The 27,189-nt window shown below is 33.4% G+C and overlaps 2 protein-coding genes across 5 annotated transcripts; one reads left to right on the top strand and one right to left on the bottom strand.

The window, feature by feature from the left end:
* The first annotated feature begins 2,357 nt into the window (after positions 1 to 2,357).
* LOC148227681 ((E3-independent) E2 ubiquitin-conjugating enzyme UBE2O) lies at positions 2,358 to 20,316 on the top strand. 4 transcript variants are annotated; one of them, XM_088202325.1, is made up of 20 exons: positions 2,358 to 2,676; positions 9,836 to 10,063; positions 10,135 to 10,398; positions 10,476 to 10,719; positions 10,779 to 11,502; positions 11,676 to 11,883; positions 11,944 to 12,158; positions 12,227 to 12,362; positions 13,575 to 13,866; positions 13,936 to 14,057; positions 14,125 to 14,214; positions 14,276 to 14,435; positions 14,503 to 15,018; positions 15,128 to 15,263; positions 15,838 to 15,927; positions 16,364 to 16,518; positions 16,585 to 16,763; positions 16,824 to 17,021; positions 17,084 to 17,234; positions 17,844 to 20,316. In XM_088202325.1, exons 1-20 carry the CDS (start codon positions 2,467 to 2,469, stop codon positions 18,224 to 18,226), a joined length of 4,701 nt encoding a protein of 1,566 aa, XP_088058451.1. In that variant the 5' UTR covers positions 2,358 to 2,466; the 3' UTR covers positions 18,227 to 20,316. The 4 variants fall into 4 exon arrangements, with proteins under 4 accessions (XP_088058451.1, XP_088058453.1, XP_088058450.1 ...); XM_088202327.1 differs by lacking the exon at positions 15,838 to 15,927; XM_088202324.1 differs by having other exon boundaries at positions 13,575 to 14,057.
* LOC148227680 (nudC domain-containing protein 3) lies at positions 19,867 to 26,570 on the bottom strand. The gene is made up of 4 exons (XM_088202328.1): positions 26,454 to 26,570; positions 25,899 to 26,392; positions 25,631 to 25,828; positions 19,867 to 20,242 (listed from the first exon to the last, which is right to left on the bottom strand). Exons 1-4 carry the CDS (start codon positions 26,549 to 26,551, stop codon positions 19,980 to 19,982), a joined length of 1,053 nt encoding a protein of 350 aa, XP_088058454.1. The 5' UTR covers positions 26,552 to 26,570; the 3' UTR covers positions 19,867 to 19,979.
* Between the last annotated feature and the right edge of the window lie 619 nt (positions 26,571 to 27,189).

Genomic DNA, 27,189 nt, shown 5'->3' with positions numbered 1-27,189 from the left:
CATTAATTTAATTTGACGTATATTAATCTATTATTGATCTGACCTTGAAGACTAATGTTACAAATGATCGTATTTTCAGAAGATCGCCGAAAATCCAGATTATATTAATTTATAAAAGTATAATACAATTGGAATCGAATAGCAACAATCAATTATGACCCGAAATACTTTCAAGCGCACTTGATCCTAATCGAATGACATGTTAGGCTAAAATGATATTATTACTAAGCAACGAATAATAAATAATCTAAGCATGCAAAGTATCGACCCTGTTCAATAAATCAAAAATTTATGTAAATTATTTTATATTTTTCCCTTAATACATATGTAAGTGTGTCACTATAAATAATTTATAAACAGTGATGTGCTGTTATCTAATTCTCAAATATTTTTTTATTTATACAGCTGATTTATAAACATTTAAACTAAAAATAAAGATGTAAAAACTGTAACAACGTAACAAAAATAAAATTACCAACTGAAGCATTAGTTTTTTCCTTATAATATCCATATATCTCTAATATATGTTTGAATAACATATAGAGACAGTTTATTATTTATTTATTTGCAAAATAATTACCTACCACATAAAGTTATAACAAAAAACTTAAACCATAATGTAGTCAACTCTTATACCGTGTTTTAATCCAATACAGATATTCTTAATGTTTTTGACCAAATTTTTGAGAATATTCTGTGTCTATTTTGTTCCGAGACGTAAAATGGTCCAGACATATTAAAGTTATCATATAATGTTCTAGATTTTGCTTTACTATTCAACATATATTTCTTAAATTTTAATATTCGCATAAAGTAAACATATCTAGATTTCTTAAAACTATATTTACTTCAGAGGCAACAAAATATTTTAAGTGCTTAGGGCCTCTAAAAGCTTTAATCCGGCCCTGGCAATAAACCTTCAATGTTATTATGCTTTTCAAGAGGTTCCTAGTATGTGAGTTTTTAAATACTCCCACTAAACATAGAGCGTTGGTTTGCGAGGTTAAAAAGCTTACTATAATTTTCGTTGTTTTGTGTTCCCATAAAGAACCATCACCTGTGCTAATGAAGGATCCATTTTGCAGTTTGGACTTTTCTCATATATGATTATGCACTGTCTGTAGTAAGCAGGGCCGTTGAGATGGGAGGTACAGAATATGCAAACAACTGGGGGGCGGCCGTAATATTCGATAAAATTAATGATATAACTATACATTTTAGAGAGCATAGTTTGAAATTTATTTACATTTTGTTATATGCAAAAAATAAGTAGATTTTCGTTTACCTACATTTCTTAGAAATTCATTGCAACGGTTTATTTTTACCTATTTTCTATGACTCAGTAAAATTTAGAGACAAATCCTTCGCATGAAATGAACAGTGAATCATAGAATGGTAAATTCACTTAGCACAACACCTTAATCAAATACGTCTTGCTTTTCAAATATTTGCAAATTTAGTCATTATATTTTGAAACGTGAAGTGGTAAAGGTGTACGTATGAAGCACAACCGAGGCCCGGATCATATTGTGAAAAAATGTGAAGTGAAATAATTGCGAATATTTTATTCGAAATTCAGACGATCGATCGATATATTTTTATTTTTTATATAAAAATAAATAAATATTGAAACAAACACAAAGAGGTATAAATTGTTTTTTTGCGGAGTCTGAGTTTCCGAGTATCGGATTTCCGTTTCTTTATCTATTAGTTATATGACTTTATAATTCTCCATAGATCACGGTGGAAAAATATGAAATTGTTTTCATATACATTTTTCTGGTTTTTATTTTCGTTTATAGAAGAAAGCACATAATTTTGCAAACTGTGAGTGTTTTAATAATATATTTTAGATACCACTTAAATTTTAAAGGGGAGGGGGACGCAGCAACAATAAGCACCGTGACCCAATTTTTCTCTCGACAGCCCTGGCGACAAGCATATGCTTCTAAATGCTCTTCGTTAAAATTTAACAGACGTTTAGATCTAGGATTATCACTTAATCTAAAATGACCTTTATTGAAACGAATAAACTATTTCGAAGCTGTTTTATTTATAATTAAAAAACTAAGTCATATACGTATACAGTACTGATGCTACGAGTGACTTATGCAGCATTATAGTCAGGAAAAAATTCGTAAATTAGGAACTATGCTCTTTACACCTTCATTAATTTTAGTGTAAACACAACTAATTATAATTATTAAGATCTACAAAACGATATATGTTTGTTTATATTATAATTCGTTTTATATTCATATAACCTGTATATATTTTTTAATTTCATATAAATTTGCATTGCACAAAAAGGGGTCAGTGTTGCAATTGCGCAATAGTGTATGGTCTCTAGTAAGTCTGTTTGGATCCCGCCGGGCTGCGGGTCGCAGTGTCTGCCGGTGGCGGCGCTCGTCGCTCTTCATCGGACGGTCGGCGAGCCGCTGGCCGTCCGCCCTCGTTACCGTCGCTATGTCGGCCGGCATGCACAGCTACTTCTACGAGGACGAAGTGTTCCGCGTCAACTCGCGCGGTCAGGTCACGTTCGGCCTGGTGCTGGACAACTGCGACGGCAGCTCCAGCTCGGCCAGCGGCAGCGAGGCGGAGCAGCCCCTGCAGCGTGGCGACCTGCGCATCGTGTGGCACCCCTCGGGCCTCGAGCGCATCGTCACCGACCGAGCGGTGAGCCTCTCGTAACCTTCGCTATTCGCCATGTTTTTTTCACCTCTAGCAAAAGCTGGAGTCGCCATTTTATTACCTACTCTTCTCTCTTGTATATGCGGCACAGACAAGTTGATCCACTTGACAGCTCTTATAGATAAATCTAGAACGATGTTATAAATCTCATTAGAATCGTGAATTAGCTAATGGCATCTTTTACTTTCTCATCCATATGCTTTTGGATCATATTGACAGCTCTCGTAATATTGCAACATGCTAATCTCATTATTGTTTTTAGGTTATTTTTCACGATGAAAATCTAGGAAACTATAGGCCTGTATCAATTTTATCCCACATATATAAGCTTTTTTATCCCTCTAAGACTCCGAAAAAAAATCTCAATACAAAACTGTCAAATGTGGAAATCAATTTGTATACATGTGAAAATCTACCACCTGCTGACTTTCGAAAAGATCACGATATGGTGTTCATACTACATAGACATGACAAAAATATATCAATAACATGTACTCCAAAATCCGCATATTTAACAGCGAATACAAAGCAGCCTATAAATTAATGCACTACAAGTTGCCTCTCACAAGCAAAGAAATGTCAGTAGTTTTACACCGAACGAGAGTTTACAGTTTAAAAAAAAATACATTTTCACCAGTAGATACACATGTCTACTAGCGAAAATATAATTTAACTGATAGGCACTCTTGTCTTGTCTTGTTGTCGGGTGATTTCGCGCATTGTCTTAAGCCTGGCGCGGGCCATTTTTTAGCAGCCGCGGAATTAATCGGAAACGAAGAATTTCCGCGTTTTTTTTCGGAAACTCGCAATAACTTTTATACTATACAATATAAAATTATGAAATTTTAAACCCAGACTTACCATAAACAGTACTATCAAATAAAGAAGAAACATGGAGGTTGACACTTTTATATTCACTGGAAACTTGCGTTTATTTTGCACCTAAAAGTACTATAAAAATGTATGTAATAAAAAATCGAATTAAACACTAAATAAAACTAAAATATGTCGCAATTTGTTTTTATGAATAGTTTTTCAACGTATGATATCTCTAAAAACACGTACCTCTGTGTAGAGGTATGTCAAAAGGTACATAGCCACACTTTTGGTCCAATCATCAATAATCAGATAAATTATCCACACAAATTCATCGTCAGATTTCTTTTCATCGGGTGAAAACATTTCGGGGTGTAAAACTATTTTTTAGACAACCGAACGACCGAACATTTACGCGTAACTGTAATGATGTATTTTTTTTATAACAAGTCACAGATGTCGCAATGACCGTTGCTTGTTATCTACCCCAGGTCAAGTTTCATTGGAATTTGTTTTTTCTCACTCCCGACCATCCCTTCTTTTACATCAGATAGAAAGTAATTCCTCGAAGCATCTTGAATAGATTTGTGACATAATGGAAGATATTTGGGATAACAGGAATTTTTTATAGTTCGTTATTTAACTTTTTGTACGGTATAAAAAATCAATATCAAAATTAGTACAATACATTTGGTTGAATTGTAATAAATGCGATGACGAATAAAATAACGTCTTTATTGAATATCAAAGCAGTGATATCTAGCTGCTGACAACAAAAAAAAATGCAGTTAAAATTACACGGATAAACACGTGAGCCGACTTCTAGCAGCAGACTACAAAAAACGGATTTTTACGGGTCCCGCAATCCAGCAGCAGTTCCGCAAAAACGGAAAAATCCGTGTCCCGACAACAATGTGTTAAAATGTCTATGAAACTCAATTTGACAGTTGCGAAACATACGTTTGCTGTTCAAACCCAACCAGACCTAATGAAAGTGCTAAAACTAATTACAGTTTAGAACAAATTAAGCCTACTCGACTCTCAGGGGGAAAATAAGCGGAAGAAGTACAGACAGACCTCGTATTTTGCTCCATAGTTTGCCTGCACTTCGATATTATACGATGTTTTGAAAATATGATAGCTGTCCTTACCGATATTACTTCGAAATTCGGATATAAAAGTATTGGTCAATGTGTATTTAAACCAAATTTTGGTCAATAGGAGGGTGCAAAAACAGTCATCACTTCTCAGAAGTAAAAAATCCACATCAAAAGCAATAAAATCGTGTCTGCGCTGTTGCAGTGGGAACTCTCCCACTGCGACGGCATGATAATATTGCTTTTGACGTAAATTTTTGACTTCTGAGAAGTGATAATTGTTTTTTGCGCTCTCCTATTGGTCAAAATTCTATTTAAATATGCTTCATTCGATTCTCGATTTTTGTAAGTCATAATATTGTTATAAATAAAAAGTCTTAATATGAACGCTAAATAACCGAGCGTTTCCACTGCGATAGCACGATTTTATTGTTTTTGCCATAGATTCTAAACGGAGATGTCCCCTTGAATTTGGTCAGAAAAATGCCATAAGTCACAGGGAGCCAAATCAGGTGAATAGCGAGGATGTCTGAGCACTACGATGCCCTTATTGGCCAAGAATTCATGCTGGTGCATTATCATGCAACAACGACCAACTGCCTTGGGCTTGATATTCTGGTCGAACTTGATGAATTCTGGCCCTACAAACGATTCGGTACCTCCTAATAGTAGTCTGCGTTCATCGTCTGACCAATTAGCACAAATTTGGTCAACGGTGAACAAAGACTTGACTCGGCTCTTCTGTCTCTGCTCTTCTCTTTCCTTTCAAACCCTACCCTGACACTTTGTGAGTGACTCATACTGGTAACACAATGTTTCATCATGTTACAATGCTTGACATGAATTCCATATATATATCTTTGCAGTGCTTAACTCTGGCATCCTTTTGGTCGTTCGTCAGCGTGCGCTACGAAGCGGATGCGTATTTCCGGTCATAATGCAATAGGCAGTGCTTTTGGGGATGTCACAGATATCATTGATAAGTTTCGCAGATACAGTGATCGAAACGAAGAATTTCCTTCACCTTTTCAAAGTTTCCATGTCAGAACCTAGACCTACTAAACGCATACCACAACTAAGAGATGGCGTTACTAGAACGGAGATATAGAACTAGTCCTCGCAGATTACTGGCCGACAAGGGTAAGGCAGTCCACGACTGTCTCATTACTCTCAATAATAGTTTCAAGGCCATCTGACCATAAGAAAAGACTTGTCACAAACACAAGTTAAAAGTGTAATAAATCAAAATAGTCTACGACCTGCCACACAAGAGCATCAGTGATACCAACGCTCGTGATGATCAAAAATTTGGACGGATTAGATAAATGCACATAAACAACCACTCGGTGCCTTTACAAATACTATCGTATTGCCAAGTACCAATAAGCTGGTGAAATGCTTTACCTTATATTACAAGTGCCCCATTATTGGTGCTGCCAAATTCCCATCTGTTCAAACTACGACAGTTATTTAATATAAACATTGTCACAAAAATATAAAAAGACAAAATATTCGCTAATTAAGTAATTATTGATTAAATCTGTATAATTTTTGTTTGTAGACTCGTACAAGGAAAATTCAGCTTTTAGTGTTTTTGAATTTGATGTTTTTTCTTGTAGTTTCTCATGAAACCTATCTATCGTTCCCTCGATGGTACCTATAAGAGTAACAATATGATTTATGTATACAATGTATACATAAATTTTGATATATTCTGAATAATATATTTTGACTTAATTTACCAGTTTCACTTTTCGAGGCCAGTGAAAATATTGTATCTTTTTTTTGCAAGTGTAATAATAGTTACTAACCCAATTTGTCATCTTTCTTGAACACTTTCGTGGCCGGTGATGCATATGTGGCATCATCATGGGTTGGACCATTGGCGGCCGCATGATGCGAGTATGCATCATGTTTGCGCCGACCGTTCTTGGCCGGGGATCAGCATATACATCATGTTTTTGATGCATATGTGGCATCATCACGGGTTGAACCATTGGCGGCCTCATGATGCGAATATGCATCATGTTTGCGCAGACCGTTTTTGGCCGGGGATCAGTATATACATCATGTTTTCGTTAAGTTAATGAATTAAATGCCACAAAAAAATTAAATATAAAAGTTTTTTGTTAAATGTTGCAAAATCTTGGATTTGCAGTGAATATCAATGTTAAATGTTGCAAAATCTTGGATTTGCAGTGAATATCAAGCGTCTCAAATTCCCCAACTGGACCTTCTCGCACTACAACCGGATGCACTCCATAAATCTCAAAATTTATTTTTAAAAAAACATTTTTCTTAAAAAAATTCCTGAATATTCAAGGTTGAAAACAGCTGTTCAATATATAATTCGTGTTTATTGGTTCATTATACGCGCAATGCAAAAAAATCTTTATTATAGAACGATTACTTCAAAAGTTATAGCGATTTTTCAAAAAAATAAAATAAATACGATATTGTAAAAATCGCTGGCAATTAGCATAAGTTTGTAGCGATTTTATCCGGCCTGCAGTGTTAATACGATTTTTTTATAGAATTTAATAACTTGAAACAGATCTCACTTTTTAAATTTGTTAGTTCATTTGATAGAAATTTGTATGTATACTTTTTAATAAATTTGCATTTTATCGTCCCAAGGCTTCGTTCGCTAGAGGTACTAATCCCAACTCTTTAAAAAGTTCCATGATATTAGGATAATGGTGTTCATTTCACACATGAGAAGCACGGCAATAATTTAAAGTTAAAATAATTACTCTTTTTGTGTTAAAAAATTTGCTCGTGATTTCTAAACTAGTCCATCGCATTCAACAGTCAAAATTAAACTTTATTATTTCTTTTTTTGTTTCACTGAAAATTATTTATTTTTTTCTGAAGTAAACTATTTCATACGGAAGACTAAAAAATTACAATTTTTTTCAATTTAAGAAACTATTGCTTTGTAATCAAAAGACAGTTCAAAAGAATTCAAAAAACCTTCCCATAGTCATTTTCACTCTTTTTTTACTTGTTTTTATTTTACACTAAGGCGGTTTTAAATCAAAATATTAACGTTTTTTTTAAATAATAAAAAATATTAATTATAATATCAAGTAACAGGTATCAAGTTAAAAAACTGGCTTTCAAATGTAACAAAATTAGCTTGAAAACAAACAAGCCCTTAATTCTATCCATATATTAAAAAAACAACAATTTTTCCCATATGAATTAATTTAAAATACGATAATGCCTAGCAGGAGGTATAGTTTGACAGCTAGTTACCCGGTGACCGCCAAATATCTTGCTCTCATAGGCCTTGTTACATAAAGTAACCAGATTTTGAAAATATGAAAAGATAAAAAAAATCATGCAAAATTTTTTTCATAATCCATCTCGCAGATTTTTATCCATGAGAATAAAAGAGGACAGATCGCTGCAAGAGCTAAAAAAATGTCATTTCGAAAATTTTATTGAAAGTCCATCTCTGAATTTTTTGCTGTATAATTGCTATGGGAGCTCAAAAAAATGTCTCTTTTGAAAGCTTTTGTTCAAGGAACACAAAATTTTTGAGCGGAACGTCTGGTTGCCTTATATTACAGAACGGTTTTGGCACAATCTGGGACTTTCCTGAATTCTTTGTTACTCATTACGACGCTCGTTAAGCGAGTCATTTTTTACAACTAGTTTTGCTCGTTAAGTGATTTTCCACTATATATAAATTCCATGGGCTTTATTATAGAAAAAATAATATAACAATGTGACGAGTTGCCATAGATAACAACATAGAAAATAAACATACATGAAACTATTAGGTATCATAATAGTATTTTACTGCATTTATTTGTGTTTTTAGTATCTATTCGCATTTATTAGCATATATTCCAAATTTTGTCATCTATCGTGAAATGCTAAAAACACGTCTACCCATAATCCATGAAAAAATAAACAGATGATATTTATTATTTTTATGATAATTTATTATTTCATTCATGTTACCACACCTACATCCAATAATTTATTTTTTATGGTATTCAAGGTAAAATGGTTAAAAATTATATTTAGTAACGTATGAACACTATAGTCTATTTATTTTCAAGAGTCAGTGCGCAAGAACATTGTTTAACGCGTAATCATAACATGCTTTTAAATTTCTGCCCTGTGATTGGTCGTTCGCCGTAAGATCAATCGTTTCATTGAGAACGACCAATCACAAGTCAGAAATTTAAGAGCACATTTTGATTACGCGTTAAACAATGTTCTTGCGCACTGACTCTTGAAAATAAATAGACTAGTGGTCAATAATTTTTCTTTCCAAATTCTAACTAGAATATTGATGTTTTTATTTTTTTAACACCCAGTGACATCTATTCCCAGTTTATATAAAAAATATTGGGGCCTCATCATTAGTAAATCTCTTTGAAAAACGAAACATTTCAGAAGTCGATGCACAGATGTCTCAAGGATTGTTTTTTTCCGAGATAAAAGTATTTTCAAAAATATGCAGTGTCAGAATGTTTCTCAGCTAAAAATCTCGCAGTAAAATCTCCAATAAAAAATACATTACTTCACAAAAAAAATATTTTCAATCTTTTTTACCCATTTTAGAAGAATGTAAAATCTCAACCCCCAATCTCGTTCATTGATTTATAGCCTTTGATTCATTATCCTTGTAGAAAAAATGTAACAGCTCTTTTGTATAATAATGTATAAAACATTTCATTTTTTTTTTAAATATTTATTTTTTTAAATCATCCGGCAGTGGCGTAGCTACCTCAGAAAAATCATGCAAAACATAAGGGCCCAAGTTAAAAATATAAAAAGTAGTCGAAAAATTTTAGCTAAGATACTGGCATCAGGATATAAATGCACTTAGAGCCTACCTATCACATTAACAATGGAGATCTTTTGATGGATTCTGCCAGCTGGCCATTTTACACTAATTTATTTTCCCATTAGGTCTGGAATTTTTTTTTTTAAATAACGCAATATTTCAAATATCCATGACATGGATATGTGCTTCCAATGTGACCCAAGCTTCGTACCGATTGGTAATGCGAGACATATTTTATGGTGCTAATTATATATTGTTTCGCCGCCCTTAGGAGGCATAAAGTGTCGGAATGCTATATTCTACGGTTAAGTATCTGAGATTCAGTATAATATTTTCTAGAGTCCCACAAAACAGTGTTTTTGGATCTTTCTTTACTATACATATTTTACAACATAAATGCTAATATATATTTTTAATATCCTAGGTTGGCCTCGCTGATCGAGCACTAATGCCCGGCGATGTCGTCAGGCGTATGATTAAAGGTAAAGATACTCAAAGGGGATACTGCAGAGATATCTCAGTGACGGGCGCTGTTCAAGTCGTTGGAACAAATCTTGTGTTACCGGCTGTGCCGAGTGAACGTCTTCATCCGTTAGAAGAATACACTATTGACTTAGCAGTTTGTCTCGATTCTTGGGTTGGAACCTCCAAAGTAATTATCATTAAAAATAATATAATTTACAATTTACTACTTTATTTTATAATATTGATTGCATATTTTAGACCGTTAACACCAAACTGACTTTAGTTTCTGGCGATGGATCGAAGTTTGAAGTTCCCGATGCAGGAATGTGTCTATTGGAGGATTGTATGCAGCGTCGACGTCGCGGTGCACGAGGAGCTAGAGGCTATGAAAACGCTAACGTTAACGAATATTATCCAGGGCAAACGGTCGTCGGACCGATGGGAGTACTCGAAGGCGTTACTTGGCTCAACATCACCAAAGAGATGGAAACGGCTCGACGACACAAAATGAGAGAACATAAAGTATGTTAATAAAATCTAAATAATTCTGGATAAATTTACTATTATATTCTTCATCTGGAACATGATTTATGTTTTAGTTCACCGTGGAATCCGTTGAGACTGAGAGTGTGGGAGTTCATTGGCAATGTCGCGCTTTGGGCGAACAAGCCGATGGCGGTCCGCCAAAACAACCTCCTTATCTTGTCGAAGGCGAAGATCTCAAACGTTTGAAACTTTTGAATCTCTTTGAACCGTGTACTTTACAAGTTGGTGCGAAAAACTTTTTGATTCTCACCGAGGAAGATACTTTCTGCAGTAAAGCACAATGGAGGAAGAATCAAAGTAAGTCATGATTAACTAAAACGCCATATGAAATATACTAATTATTGTATTTATTTCAGATAAGCTATATCGTAGTCTACGCAGACAGACTAGATCAGAAAGGACTAAAACGAAAGATCCCGAAAACAAAGAAAGCAATGCGCAACAACCTCAAGAATCGAACGTCACCAATTCAAGTCACACCTTTAGGATTCCAGGAAAGCCTAAAAAGAGATCTGTTTTTAACCGAGAAGGAAAATTCACTTACTTTTATAACAACCTACAGCTGCAGCCGACCATAGATAGCAAAGCAAATTATTTAACGAATCAAAAAGACTCTAGTGTCGATAGTAAAGAGGAGCCAAATGCTCAATCTAAAATGGACGTTGATATTGTTATTGTAGACGGTAATAAAGAAACTCAAATTGACACTGTTAAATCAATCGGCGATCCAAAAATCGAATGCTTAGATTCAAGCGTTAGTAAAGATAGTGAAGTAGTAGATAAAAAGATCATTAACACTCATCAAAACGACGAATGTTCTCACCTAGACGTTCCAGATAAAGCTTGTAATGGAAAATGTACTTCTTCGGACAGATCTTGCTCACCCGACGTCGACATGTCGAGCAGGCAAAAAAAATTACGTAAAACTAAATTGTCCAGCAGTACAAATAATTCTAGAAGTAATAGCCCTGCTGTGTACAACGGAGATCATAAATATTATGATCAGCCTTTACATGCCAACGTAGACGACTCTGACAGTTGGGGGAACACGAGTTCTGACGAAGCCACCGATTCGGATAGGTATTTTCTTTGAATATTACCTAACTTCTTAGAGTGAATAGGCTGTAGTAAGCCTGAACAGATTTACGTATATTCCTAAACCAGGAGAATTTTTTTCTTCCTATTCAGCGCTTCTATTCTTCCAATACACATCCTCATCTTATTCGCTCGACTTAAAATATGATTAATTTCAGCTGTGGCACCTGGTCGTCTCAGTGTTCGTCTAGTTCTATGGCGTCAGGGAGAGGTAAAAAGTCACCACATCTAGTAACTAAATTTTTGAAAGGCAAACGTCTTAAAAGAACTGCTCGCCGTGATAAGTCAGCTCCTCCGCCGAAACCTGGCGATAAAGTCGTGGTAGAAACTCTTTGCACTAAGAGCAAAGCTAACGTTGTGTGGCAGGTAAATATATTCGAGAGTAAACAAAAAAAAAGCGAATCTACAACTCTGAATCAATTTCAGGACGGTACTATCGAACTTGACATACCTTCGACCGATCTTTATCCCATTCACCATCTGGACGGTCAGGAATGCTTCCCTGGTGACTTTGTGATCAGTGAGGTACCATTAGAGACGTCTTCTCATCGCGATTATGGCGTTGTACAAAAAGTCGATCATTACGGTCGAACTGCGATCGTAAAGTGGTTCCGTACGTACACCAGCTGTCAGGAGCCTGTGTAAGATGAATCCTTTATGAATCATATAATACTCTTTTATAAATGTCTAATCAGATTGCTGTTTTTAGTCCTCAATATATATCTGAAAGCGAGGTCAGCGTATATGATGTAAAAGACCATCCCGACTTCCAATATCGTCCAGGAACTGTCGTAATCAGAGTTGCTAATTTTACCGGAACCGAAGCAAAATGCACTGCTGGACAGGTATTGATCAAATTTGATTTTTATTCAGTGGTGTGACGAAATAATTGGACCAGACATTGTTTTTCATATTTTAGTAGTTTCTATAAAAAGTATGTAGTTTAAAAAAGTAAAAGGAATTTATTTTTGCACATTTTTAATTTAAAAAATAATTTCTAATAACACCACCTTTATCTTTTATTACTTCAATACTCTTCTAGGCATATTCTATACTCGCTTTTATAGTTTTTTTTTTTGTCGTTTAGCCACACTTTCAATGGTTTTTTTTTTTCAAATTATTTTAATTAGTATTTGAGCACTTGTATATGATGGATATAAGTATTGCTTAACAATTATCTACTGGATTTATATTAGGTGAATTATCTTGCCAATATAAAACTTGTATATTTTTGCTTTGCCAAGTAATTCTTTATTGAGGGAGCTGCGTCTTGCATTAATATAGTTATGGTTTTTCATATTTTTGTCTATAAAATATGGGTAAAAATATCTAGCAAAAACGTTTTTATAATAATCTCGATTCAGCATTATGATGTAAGTCAGGGTTCGGCAAACTATTTTTAGAAAAGGCCAGATTATAAAAAATTTAGGCTCGGCGGGTCAGGTACCAAACTGGAAAATATTTATGTATTGTACATGAGTAATTTTATTAAAAACTAGGATCAATATATATATATATAATACTTTCTATAAGAAGTAATATTTTTACATAATATTATATTTATACAATTCTTAAACAATACAAAAAATATCAGTTATATCAGTATAAAATAAAAAATACTGCTACGTTACAGCGCGTAATTAGACTTGTTTTTAATTGATTCATGTAAAAAACAATATTTTGCTCTCGTGCCGTAGTTTGCTGACCCCTGATGTAAGTGATAGCTTAGAAAGAGATTAGAATATTAAAAAATGTAATTATTTTATCCGAATGTTTTGACAGAACCATAAATTGTTGCACACTGAATACAGTATCCTTTGTTCAATATGTAACTGTATCGTATCCCCAACCTTTTGGGTGTACATATATTCATTATTTTTTTTTGGTAAAAATCATCACCTACTAACGAGCTTTAAATCTTTTAACGCACAACATTTATTTCTTACATTAGTTGCTTGCAAAATATGTGAAATATTTGAGTGGTCCAATTATTTTGTCACACCGCTGTGTATACATATGTATATGGTTCGTGGATTATATTTAATATTTATTTTTAGGTGATGGATAATTTTCCAACTGGTCGTGTTCACGTTTGGTGGGTCGACGGCCACAAGAGTATGTGCTGGCCTCAAGATCTTTATAAAGTCGGGGAGTATGATTCCGACGAAGGCGACATATGGGGAGACGACGGTAGCAGCTCTGACGATTCTTGGGAAACTCAATCATCAGCAGGAGAATCCGATAAAGAAGTCAAAACTAAAAAAGAAGAAGATAAAGAGGAACCGCCTGAGAGCGAGCTTCTTTTGCCTACCGTCGAAGCCGAAGCTTCTATCATAAAAAATTCGAAAGGTGAGATCGTCAAGAAGATTTTTATTATATTATTAAATCATTTTCTTACATTTTCCATTCAACTTTCAGATTTACCTAAAGTACCTCGAGGATTAGAGCCGAAAGCCGCTGCTCACATAGAGAGAGGCTTAAATGCGATGGCTCGAATGGAAGAGATTCTTTCGCAAAACCCTTCACTTCAAAGTCATGAAGTACAATTCGTTCTAAATAAATCTCAAATGTTAATTATGTTTAATAATAATTTTTCTTGTATTTCAGATTATGCGTAAACTTTTGACTCTCTATAAAGATTGCAGATTTCTCGATAGACTAATGGGTACTTCATTCTTTCACGAAGATCATTTTCAAGTATGCATTGCATGAATACTATAATATAATTGATAGATGTTTAATAAATGTTTTCTTCAAGGGTTTGATCGAACGGGTTCGAGAGAGAGGAGGCGGTACGCGCGATACTATTAGTGGAAGTGCTGGCGTACGCCGTGTACATAATCAAGTGTTAAGATTATTTTCTAGAGATGATTTAGAGAATCCGGAATCTGTTCTTAAAGATACTATTAAAAAAATAGGTAATTCTTCAAATATAATTTTCTTTATATAAGTACTTATTCTTAAGCTTGCATTTCTTTCTTATAGAAAAAATAGTTCCATATGCCGATCTTTTAAAGGACGGAAAACTTAAGTGTCCCGAAACTTCATCGGCCGACGACTGTACCACGTTACCTCAAGTAGAAATAGCTAATTTTATGTCAAACGAACTAAAATGTTATAACTCAAATTCTAATCAATCAAAAAGTGGCGAGAGCAGTAGTCCAAAGAAGGCTGACGAGAGCACTTCTTCGTCGGGCACGGACGGAAACTATAACCTGAAGGAACCTGTTCCGGACGCTCGAATGCTCACACCGTCGAGTGACGATTCGCTCAGTAAATTTAACACGCCCGCCGGAAGCATGGGCGATCTGACGAATCCTAGTCAACACGGTACAGATAAAAATAGAAACGAAGATTCGGGTATTGATAGTCAACCTGTTTCGGCATCACAAAGCGGCAATACTGGTGTGGCGGCAGTATCGACTAGCGGCGATTGCGAGAGAAGTAGTATAATAAGAAATATGTTACTTCAGGATTGGGAGTATAAAGATGCTCCTGAAGGTATTGAATTACCCCTTCATATATTCATAGATTCTTCTATTGTAATATTAGGTTAACAGCATTGATTTATAATAATTTTGTATTAAAAATATGAATACATTTATTCTAGGACAAACTAAAGCTAATACTAGCAATGCCGCAACCACATCTTCTTCAGATGCACCACTATCTAACAGGAACGTGTGCCTCAAGCTTTGCTCATTGATAACAATACAATTGATGAAAGCGTGTGCTGAAGTCAGCAGGTTAATTTTTATACAATAATTAAATCTTAAATACAGTTTCATTTTTACTTTGGTTCGATAACCGATCGGAATGTTTAATATTGCATATTCTACACTGTGCACTTTAATCATTTCAAAGTTGCCGTTGCTTTGCCATCATCCATTAAGTATCATTCGATTGAACAATTAATACTTTTTATAATAAACATGTAACTTTATCGTTGAAATGCAATATTAGTTGCACATTTGGAAGTTTTCTATTTGCATTTTAGTTTTGTCAAAAAGTAATTTGAAATAAACGACTAGATGCTTGTTAAATAATACTCTTTTTAGTCTGATCATTTTTAACCCTAGCATTAATTGAAATTGTTTATCACTTTCAGAAGATCAATATTTTTAAGTGTGTCATTCAGTTTATAAAAGAATCTAGTATTTTTAAACATTTTTATCTTAGCTTAATAATTATAATAAAAAGTTAATTTTTAAACATAATATTATTATTAGAATAATAGGGATATTTTTGCATGCTTTTAATCACAAATGTATTATTAAATGCGTTCTGCATGTGAATTTTTCTTTTATTTTTCTATTGCAGGAGGAGAAACTCATTATTCGTACCATTCCTTAACAGGTTAATGAAAGAAAAAGAAACGACCGGAGCCCCATTGCCTTACCGCTTTTCTGTGTGAGCTGTTATTTTTTTAGTTTATTCGTTGTTTTTGTATTTATTAATAATCATAAACTAACTCATGCTTTTTAACCATATTTGCTATTAATTTATTATTTATATTGTCCTACTTTTCCATTACATTAATATGTGAAATAATTCATGTTTTTAAAAATTATTTTATTAACTACATTAAATTCACTAGATTGCCAATTATATATTTTTGCATATATGCTTTGTGTGTACATGCAAGTGCACCCCCCTGCACCAGAATATGTTGAATGTATTGAACATTCCTTAAAAGTCAACTGTTTTTTTTATTATTTTAGTCCCTCTGTACCATACATATGAATTATTAAAATGTTATTATTTAATATATATATATTTTTATTTTTCATCGATGTACTGCATGATTTTATAAATTCGAAAATGTATTTTGATCATCATTTTATAGGCAATTTGATGAACTAGTCGTGACCATGACTGACGACAAAGACAACGAAACGGGTGAAACAGTCATTGATAAACCACCTGAAACCTCGTCCGAAACTGATGTTGAAAGTAGTAAAGAAGAAGATAAATCTAAAGATAAAGAAGAGGAAGATAGTGGTAAATATATTTATTTTAATTTAAGATTATTTTATATCTATATATACTAAATCGTTAATATTTTAGCTCCGGCAGTATCTGACGATTCTTCAGTGATGAAAGAATATGGCGAAGGCTACACCATAGTAGATTCTGTGCCGACTTCCCATCGTTTTCGGTTATCGCTTTTGCAGCCGAGTGAGCCCCGTGCCTACCATCAAGCCATTGCCAGAGAAATTAGACTGCTTAAATCTTTACCTCATGGAGTATGTCTTTGGTGTACATATAATAGATGCAGAGTTTTTATTTATATCATCACTCGACAGGTTTGGGTTAGGGGTTATGAAGATCGAATGGATTTGCTGTCAATAATGATTGCTGGACCCGCTAAGACGCCTTATGAAGATGGACTGTTCCTCTTCGACGTGCAGCTCGGCGGTGAATATCCTAGAGCGCCTCCGTTGTGTCATTACTTGTCGTTCTGCTCTGATAGACTTAATCCAAATCTTTATGAAGATGGAAAGGTGATTTTTATACTCATTGCCATTGTGTTTCTTAGTACTAATTTTGAATTTAATTTTTAAAGGTTTGTGTGTCTTTACTTGGAACCTGGTCCGGACGTGGCGTAGAAGTATGGGGACGAGACAGCTCTCTTCTTCAAGTCATAGTTTCACTTCAGGGTCTTATACTTTGCGCAGAACCATATTTCAATGAAGCAGGATTTGATAAACAAAAAGGTGAATTATTATCATAGCAGCTTAACAAATAAAACTAACATTACATTAGACTAACTTATGTATATTAAAACAAATTTAATTTTTTCCTAAAACAATGTAACGGTTGGCGTTATAGTATATTATTTGTCAGTCTTGTTATGTCTTTTGCGACTCCAATTTTACAATAACATCTAGTATTTTTATTAGGATATCTTCTTCATTTGTGACATAGATTTTATAAGTTTATTTCTAAACCAAAATTTCTATTTAATTTCAATCAATGACACCCAAAGTTATTTGTTCAAATTAATTTAATGTTGAATGTCTTCATTCAGCGGTAATAATAGTAGATCTTTATACAAACTTTTAAAAACATTCATGTCATCTGCACATATAAAATAAAAAATGGAATATTTCGTTTTTCTTATATAACAAAGATCATAAAATACAGAATTTTCTGTTATTCAATAATATGTAATGAGATACAATCGTTTTTGTATATCCATTTGCTTCCCCTCTTATTATCTCCCTTCAACATTTTGAAACTCATATTATACATAGATAGTTTCAAAGACAAAATAGTAGTAGTTAAAAATACGTGTGTTAATTTTTGTGTTATTTTTATTTCAGGATCTCAACAAGGTAGTGAAAATTCACGCATGTATAACGAGATGGTATTGTTGAAGTTAGTTCAGTCGCTCACCAAGCTGGTGTTGCATCCGCCTGAGATTTTCAAGAAGGAAATCTTGATCTATCAAAATCGTCACGCCAGCGGTCTGTACGACCGTCTCACCCGTTGGATGCTCATGTCGGAGGAGCATAACTCGGGGCATCCAGAGAGTCCACTGACTCCCGACACGCTCCTCACCAACGCCTCAAAGTACGATTTCCAACCGCCAGAGTATCCGTTGATACCGGCCAGCAAAGGTTTCTGTCTGACGTTGCGCTCCTCGCTCGACGCATACAGGAACGTCCTTAGTAAAGCAGGCATATCCTTCGAGAAAAAGTTATAGTCATAGTTTTGATCGTTCAGTAAATACCAAAGTTTACGTTTAAACACGGCGCAATGGACATTATTTTTTCTAGCAAAAAAGTAAACAAATCGCAAGTTTGGATGAAAAAATTGTTTGTTTTCGTGTTTGAGTTGTGTTAAACTACATATTTATATTGTTATAATGCATATTTATCGCCATTTTAATTGTAAAAATATAAGTTGTATTATGTATGTTGTGCGTACGCGTGTATATCACTGAGTATGATTTTTTTTATTATTATGGTCTGTGATTCGCTATTGTTTTTTTTCGGTGACGCTTTCCTTGAGTTTTGTCCATACAGTAAAATCATTGCCTTAAAACGTTGCCTTGATATTCTTTGTTCGTTTAATGTTACCAAACATTCAATGGACTTCTCCATCGATGAATAGAAAATTCACTAAAGAAAGTTTTAAAACATCAGAAATTCAAATTTTACTTTCTTCACCAAATGAGATTAAAAATTATGTAATGTTTGCAAATGCTCCCGCCCTTTAGGATAAATTTTAGTTTTTATCTATATATACATAGATCCGAAAATTAAAGAGATCTTATCTAAATAAATGTTGGTAAAATATACACTATCACATATTTATTATTATATAAAAAAATATAACTAAAAAGCAATATATTATAATCAGGGTTTTTTATTTAGAGGCTCTTTAGTAAAAATAATATTTTATTCAATATTCTTATTTTATTTATTTTTGGTTGTGTGTATTTTTACATACAAATTGTAGTTTTTTTTTTAATTCGTGGCTCACAATAGATGCAAGAATTTATATATTATAATTAACAATCACGTTTTATGTAATGCATATGATGGATTGAAAAGTAAAAGATTTTAGATACGTAGGTGTACACCTGTAAGGCACTACGTAAACACGGTTGCGTGCCAATTTGGTGCCTCTTATGTAAAAACGGTATATGATGAAGATGCTATTTTTCATACAAAAGAATATTTTGTAATTATGCTTTTAACTCTGGAGCATATGAAAAGATAAGTCATATTATATTCACTATTTTTTTCCATGTATACATAAATAATGATAATTATAGTTTATCTTAGACATTTGCTAGAATCGATAGCTCTGTTTATACCAAATTATACATGATTGTGTATTAATGCATACGTCATAATTTCAATTCAATTCGTATTTATACATATTAAATAACAAAAAAACTATGCCTTGTCGTATATATTGAAGTTTCAACTGTGTCGTTTGTTTTCAATGGTGAGATTTTTGTGATAATGCGCGTCAACTCAAGAATATTTTTTTATTCTAAAGCTAAGCGATTGCGTCTTTTTTATAATGTTTGTGTTGTTGGTCAGCTTTTTTGAAATAAGGAAGTCGAAATTTAATTTATTTCATAGCGTATTGGAAGTATCTCGGGTGGTCGTATTTAACATGCAAATTGCATAGTAGCTTGTGTCAAAAAAATATATAAATTAATCGCTTATATACGAAGCGCATGGTTTTTTAGTCAACGTATGGGAATAATTTGTACGAATCTTAACATCTATTTGAAAAAAAACTGGTGAAATTTACCAAGTATTTCTCTCGTTGTTATTATATTGTATAAGAAATAATGCACAAACATAAAAATGAAAATTGTTGTTATTAAAGCAATGCGTTTTATTTATACTTATTTTTTTGAGTTCATCTCACATGTGGAGTGGAGTGTACAGTCAAATGTTGAAAAGTAGGTTGTCTGATATTATACTCGTTTAATTTTAAAGTATGTTTGCATCGAAAGGTTGGTTCATGAACGGCGAACCGGGTGCGTTCCAAGCTCGCTTCAGAATTTCCTCGTTTTGGATCATGTCGATCGTCGGCTTTCCGGCTAGCTTTTGAAGGTGATTGTATTGGAGCTCGTTGATCTTCGCGAGGTGATCTTCGGAGAATTCGTGTAAAGGTCGGCTGCATTCCAACTTTGATGTGTCCAGCTTCGGTTCGCTTTCCAAAAGCGAGTTCCACCATTTTTCCATGTGTTTTTCTGTTAAATATATAAGGAAACAATTGTTATCACCATTTTATATCGTCGATTAAAATTGTTCAAATACACAAAAATCCTCTAATTTTGAAATCCAGCTTTTTAAGATAAGATATCAGACTGCATCAATATTAACAAAATGAGCTTTTTAGATTAGAATAAATCATCCGAGAAAGCTCAAAGGTGACTGCTAACGTGGATAGAACATCGAACTTTCTGTAATAGATGATTTTAAAAAGCTTGACATGAGACACTGAAAGCGTTCTAAAATATGGAAAACGGGTATGTGAAAAATAATGACTAAAGAAATAAAGAGGATATGAATATTCATACAGGGGTACGTATTATTAAACTAATTAAAACTAATGTATTTTTTTGATTTTATGAGTAAGGCGTAAGAAGATTTCTATGTTCGAGGGTGAGTCAAATATTTTTTATCTCTTATTGAACAATAACTGTTCAAAGATGTGGAAATTAATGGGCGCTAGTCTAGCGGATATTTAAAATACTTGAAGAGCATAATTTACATTGTTGCAACTATTAAACAGATGGTATTGTGTTGCAATAAAATATTTTTATTCAAATGCAGTTAAATGGTTGTATACGGGTGTAAATCTAGTGATAATTCTTAGAAAGCCATGTATTCTGAAGACGTTGGAATTACATCATCTCCAAAAGTGGGGATATTACAGTGCCTTTAACTGCTGCAATGAACTAATGTTTCTACTCTGAGCTCCTGAATTGTTCCGAGTAGTGTGTATAGAACTTTTTACCCCATTTGTACACTCGCTGATGTGAATGCATGTGCATCACCATACTGAACCTTATTCATCGAATGAATGATTGTACTTTGGTGCATGTTGCAGCGACCATTTTAATCTACTCCTGTGTGTCTTGTGTTGCATTCCTGATTCGTACTTCTACTTATGTAACACTGCTTTCTAAGTAGGAGGTTTGCACAGTGTACTACGAAAGTCTTGTCTTACGAAAGGTTATAGTTGCTAATGGACCGAAACTCTTGAGCCTAAGGGAACTGCTAAACGAAGTCTGACAACTTATGCTTTTAATTTGAAGTTTTTTGGTTCACCCTTATACCAGCTCGATTTAACTAATCTCCCGAATAATCGAAAATTAAACAAATTATATAATAATTTTTACCCACAACCTTAAATTTACAAGTAATAGTTCTTATAACTACTCCATGGTGTTGGTTTTAATTATACCCACAACTACATACGATGTTTTAATTTACCAAATCCGACTAAGAACTAAATTACAAATGACGCGTAAGTGAGTCACTCCTAACGTAATTTTACATATGACGCTGTCTAAAACGTCTTAAACAAGTCCGAAAATCATGCTACTAGTAGTAAATAATAGTATGTGGCTGAGGATGATGTACTGTTTTTATCAAGTAACTAAATAAGTGTATCTCAGTTAATAATTTTTCAATTATCTGTAATAAATTAAGTCCCTCTTTGACACTAGATGACTTTAAAATATTAGATCTGCCACACGGTTTAGGTTATACCTGCAAGTCAGTGACGTCATTTATATTGAATTTGGCTAGAAAAATGCATATCATTTAATGAAATACTATGAATTTTAACTTTTTGGACTTTTATGTCGAGGTGGACTTCATATCGGTTTTTTTACCAACAATTTCTATGTCGAGGCGGGCTTGACATTTAAGTAATTTAGATCCATTCTGATATATTTTTTATTTCGGAAACATCTAGTAACGGTTTACAAATGACGAATTTCTCATTCTATGGTTATCATTTGAAATTAATAAAAAATGGTCTGCCTTAGATTGCTCGGCAGATGCAGTAGGTGCTTGATACAATAATCTGTGTCGCGACATATCGCCGTCAACATCTTGCGTATTTCTGCAGTAATTCATTCTTATTGGACTACTTACGTTTCAACAGTTTTATCGTTTAGTAGTTATTAAGTATTAAAATTTAAGTGCTATTTTTTAGTTTATAATCCAGAAGGATGTTTCAAACTATCAAAAATGAATTTGAATATAGTAAAGATGACTATTATATTAATATTTTAGATGAAGCTTCAGAACAATTAGAAATACCCTGAGAAATGATATTATAAAAATGGGAATCATAGTAATCATAAATATGGGAATTATTTTAGTTCCGAATATGGAAGCCTTTTATTTACGGGCTTTTTATTCTAGAATGTATTAGGTAAAGTGAAAAGAATTGTCATTTTTTTTGTTGTATTTCTTTGAAACCAGTTCCCGTTGAGTCAACACTTCCCAGTCGGTATCATTTTGAAGCTGTGTTAGTAATCTTTGTTTTGATACAACAAAAAAAAATTGGCCCATATAAAGATGCAGAGGCCAGAGATTGAAGAAACATATTTGCGGTATATTATGCTGTTTTTATTCAATAAAGGATTAAAATCAAAAGAAGCTACCCAAACCATCTGCAATATTTATGGAAACATCTTGAGTGCTTATAGATGGTGTAAAAAGTTCAAAAGTGGTAATAGGGATTTAAGGGACAAACCAAAATCAATAAGACCTCTCAACACTCTACCAACGGGTCGAGCAATTTCTACCCGCTTTGTCCGCTGCTGTTAATCCATGGTACGGGTAATGCCTACCTTTTATGACTTCTGGTGTTAAACGACAGGTTTGGTAGTATCTACCCCGCAAAAACTAAAGCGTTTTGTGCTGCTATCTATGAATCAATACTTATACTTGAAGAAATAAAATATTTCAATGCATAATTATTTTTATTGCCGCTGCTCACTTCCATGTGAGGGACCATCAAAAAGCTCTTTGTATAATAATAGTATAATTTGATCGTAAATTATTCTTAAAAGTGTGACAAAGTTGTAAACATAAAAATTTTAACCCATGGAAGTATAATCTTATATATGATAATTTACGTGGTGGTGCCCCTTTGTGTTTTCTAAGCAAATTTTATTCGGAACCATTTTTTTGTTGTTTGTTCAGAGGAATGCATTAAAACAATAAAAATTCATAAAAACATGTGACATGCTACATTTATATCATACTAAAGTTGAATTTTACTTTAGTTTATATTCGATGGAGATACACATTTTTCTTGGAAACAAAATGTATTTATTTAGATTAAATTAAGACCATTGTAACCTAACAGGTTATCCCAATGTGTCATGATGATCGAAGACAATAATTGTATTATTTAATACACAAAAAAATATATAGGGACAATAAATAAATTCAACGCATTTCGTTAACTAATGCTCAACACCAGCATTTTTTTATTTCATTTATATTGAGTTTCAAGCTATTTATTATAGTTTCTTTGTAAATATTTGTTAAATCTAGAAATAAAACAAAGTAGAATAAAACAAATTTTATGATTTTCATTTTGATCTTATGCGAACCACAGATGGAAAACCACTAATAAAATAAGTTTAACATATGTACCAATACAATTTAGAACATTAGATAAATTTTTGTTTTTTAATTCAAAAGTTATCATTTTTTGTTATATCTGTGTTGCGCTAAGTACCCGCAAAACAGCCCTATTTTGCACATCATGCGGTGTAAAAACGACCATCAGCCAAGTGTTAAAATCGATGATGACTCTAAAATCATTGGTGGAGTCCGATCCACGTAAAACAATCAAGGAATTGTCAACAGTAAAGGATCATTTGAAAAGGCTGGGGGAAAAAATAGACAAGGAATTTGGGTGCCGCATGAACTTTCTCAAATGTCCAAATATGAAACCGATCCGTTTCTTAGGATCGTTACTAGGGGTAAGAAGTGGGTCTTCTACACCAATTCAAAGCGAAAAAAACAACGGCTTTCATCGAAATGAGTACCCGTGTTTATCATTGACTTTGAAAAAAATTCTGCGTTGTTTGGTGGGATTTTCTGGGAATAGTTCACTATGAACTACTAAAACCTGGTCAGACTGTTACAGCAGAAGTGTACTGTGGGCCAATTAGAGAGATTAAAGGCGGAGCTGCTTAAAAAAGATCAGTTTTTGTTCAGTCTAAAGCATGATAACGCTAGACCAAACACAGTGAGGATCACGCAGGACAATATAAGAGAGCTGGATTTAGAAATTCTAGAACATCAACTAAATTCACCTGATGTTGCACCTTCAAATTATCATATTTTTAAGTCGATGGAGCATTCGCCTTGTGATCAAGAATTCAGAAATGTTGAACAAGTGAAAAATCGCTCGGAGTCCTATTTTAATGGAAAACCGCCAGAATTTTATGAGAAGAGAATTAAAAAACTGCCGATTCTTTATAGGAAAATCATTGAGAACAATGGCAATTATTTAACATAAAAATAATGTATACTTTCTCTTAAAAATTTTTGTCACATTAACAAAATGACATTTCTTTTCACTTTACCTAATATTTTTTGGTAAAATATTTTATTTCCGTAAAGATTTTTTTTAAATATTCTGGGTATTTTATTCAGAATAAATATGTATTTAAACAGATGACAATTGAAATTTGAGGATCAGAACCGATAAGAAACAATGTATTATTGCAACACATGTGAAAAAATATCCAGGGATTGTTTTAAAATAGTTTCACATTTATTTTTTAAAATTAATTTGTCAAATAAATGTTAATATACACATTGAAGAACCATCATAATTTAAACCTACTTTTATATATACATGTATTACAATCTGATTTTTGTATTACTTCAAACATAATTATTGGCAAATTCACTGAAATAGGCTTGGAGTTGCTGAAAAACTTTTGAAAATATCTTTTGAGTGCAAAGGGTTAATGAGATCGAAATATTTAAAAAAAATATGACCACTGACTGGCCAACTTTTGGCTCGGTAACGAGCGTTCCCACTGCAACGGCCCCGACACGATTTATTTGCTTTTGACGTGGATTTTTGACTTCTGAGAAGTGATAACTGTTTTTGCGCCCTCCTATTAATCAAAATTCGGTTTAGATATGCTTCATTTGATTCTAACTTATTAAAAGTCATGACATTGTTATAAAAAGTCTTAATATGAACGTTAGATAACAAGAGTTTTTCCACTGTGATAGCTACGGTGCGGCTTTTTTGCATTTGAAGTGAATTCCAAACAAGGACTTTATTTGTGGGGAAGGGGGGCCCTTGAATTTGGCCAAAAAATGCATGTCATTTAATGAAATCGAAATAAAAAAACGACCATTGACTGGCAACCTTTGCCTACTCCATATAAAAAGCTGAACTGATGTCCCTGCTGCAAGATACGCTGAATCTAACACATGGTAAAAATAAAAGCAATATAGAGTTTATGTATTTCAAAACAATGTAGTGCTGTATTTCTTTAGTACTGGTTAAAAAGCTAAAATTTTCATTATTAATAACGAAATAAATAATGTTGGTAATAAGTGAATAATGATGATACCTAAATGTATTCTTAAATTTCCTTCGCTGAGCGTCCATACTGATTCGCCTGCTTTTATTTTATAAGAAAATTTGTCTTTCACGATTGTAGTCCATTTAGAATCTATCGACAAATACTCCACGCTTATATTTTCACTGGTTGTGTTAATCTTCAAATTTTTTGACGATGTTATACTTTCCGGAAGCTTAATGGTAATATCTAAAAAAAAACAATAAAGTTAATACCCAATAATAAACAATTAAAATATCAAAAACCGGTTCAAACAAACCTATTTCTTTTATATTTTGAGACCAACTATAATTCTCCATAGCTGCACCATTAAACGAATCAGTATTAATAGACGAAGTTGAAGTAAGCGGTTTGATAGATTCATTACATGACTTATTTGCAAAAATTGAAATATTTTTTTTTATGTCTTCATTGTCTACATTTAAATTTAACGATTCCATATTTGCACTGTTCAGATCCATCAAAGTAGTATGCGTTTCTTCTTCGACCTCTTCACTTACAATACAATCTTCTATTATCTCACTACCATAATCGACAGAAAACGATTCAACGTCTTGAGTTGTAGATACTTCCACTTCATGAGCAATTGCCGCGGGTAAGAATACGTTGTTATACCAAACGTTGCAATTCCTGGGTATATCTGACTTGTATGGATCGCATTCTTGAAATGTAGTCATCGTCATCTTTTCAGCTACCATCGGAAGTAACCCACGAGGATCTTCTGGTCCTTGATTTATGTGATAAAAGTCTGTTCTAAAATATTCGCAATTTTAGGTTATGCTTGATTAAAACTTTAGTTTATAGACAATCTTACTTGGTGGCTAGAAACGTAAATACGTCACGTAAAAACATTGGAATCGATCCATGACGGCTCGAAAAAGCTTTTTGTAAAGGTTCATTCACCCTCTCCATGATTAAAATTTGACAGATTGAAAGACAGGGGTCTAAACCTTAAAGTTGTCGGCCATGGCAAATATATTATTATAATATAATGGTCTCATTGTATAATATGCAATAAAGAAAAATGCAACAGTATATTGTTTAAAATATATATAAAAAAAAATTCACCCTCACTCGTACGACCATTTTAGATAAATTTTAGTAGCAATAAACACGACCAGAACACGTTTGACGCATAGAATCCATTAATTGTAATAATTTTCCTACACCCACAGATTTTGAGATTCATTTGGATTTTATTATTGCCAAAACTTGGTGGAACTCTGGTAGCACTGGTGTAACAGATTTTCTCCCAACTAGCAACCTCTAGCGCGCTGGACCACCGTTGCGGGCCTGCGCTCCGTTATTTTTGTAAACACCGTGTAATTTTTTTCAATATTCAATAAAATACTACTGCAGTGGCTAAATCTATGTCTAATTGCCACCCGTTACCTCCCGTCGGCAAACCTTGGATGTTTAGCGTGAAAAGTCCCAAGGTCCCATTATTTAATGTTTTGGTGACGTCACTCACCGCCAAGATCATACGATTTAACGCCGTTGGATTTTTTGTTAGGATACGCTAACAATAACAAATACAACAAACCCAAAAC

This window comes from Plectrocnemia conspersa, unplaced genomic scaffold (assembly GCF_051122295.1).
Source record: "Plectrocnemia conspersa isolate PC_06_02 unplaced genomic scaffold, ASM5112229v1 ptg000013l, whole genome shotgun sequence".
Classification (NCBI taxonomy): domain Eukaryota; kingdom Metazoa; phylum Arthropoda; class Insecta; order Trichoptera; family Polycentropodidae; genus Plectrocnemia; species Plectrocnemia conspersa.
The sequence above is the reverse complement of the archived record's forward strand: the minus strand, read 5'-3'. Positions and strand labels throughout refer to the sequence as shown.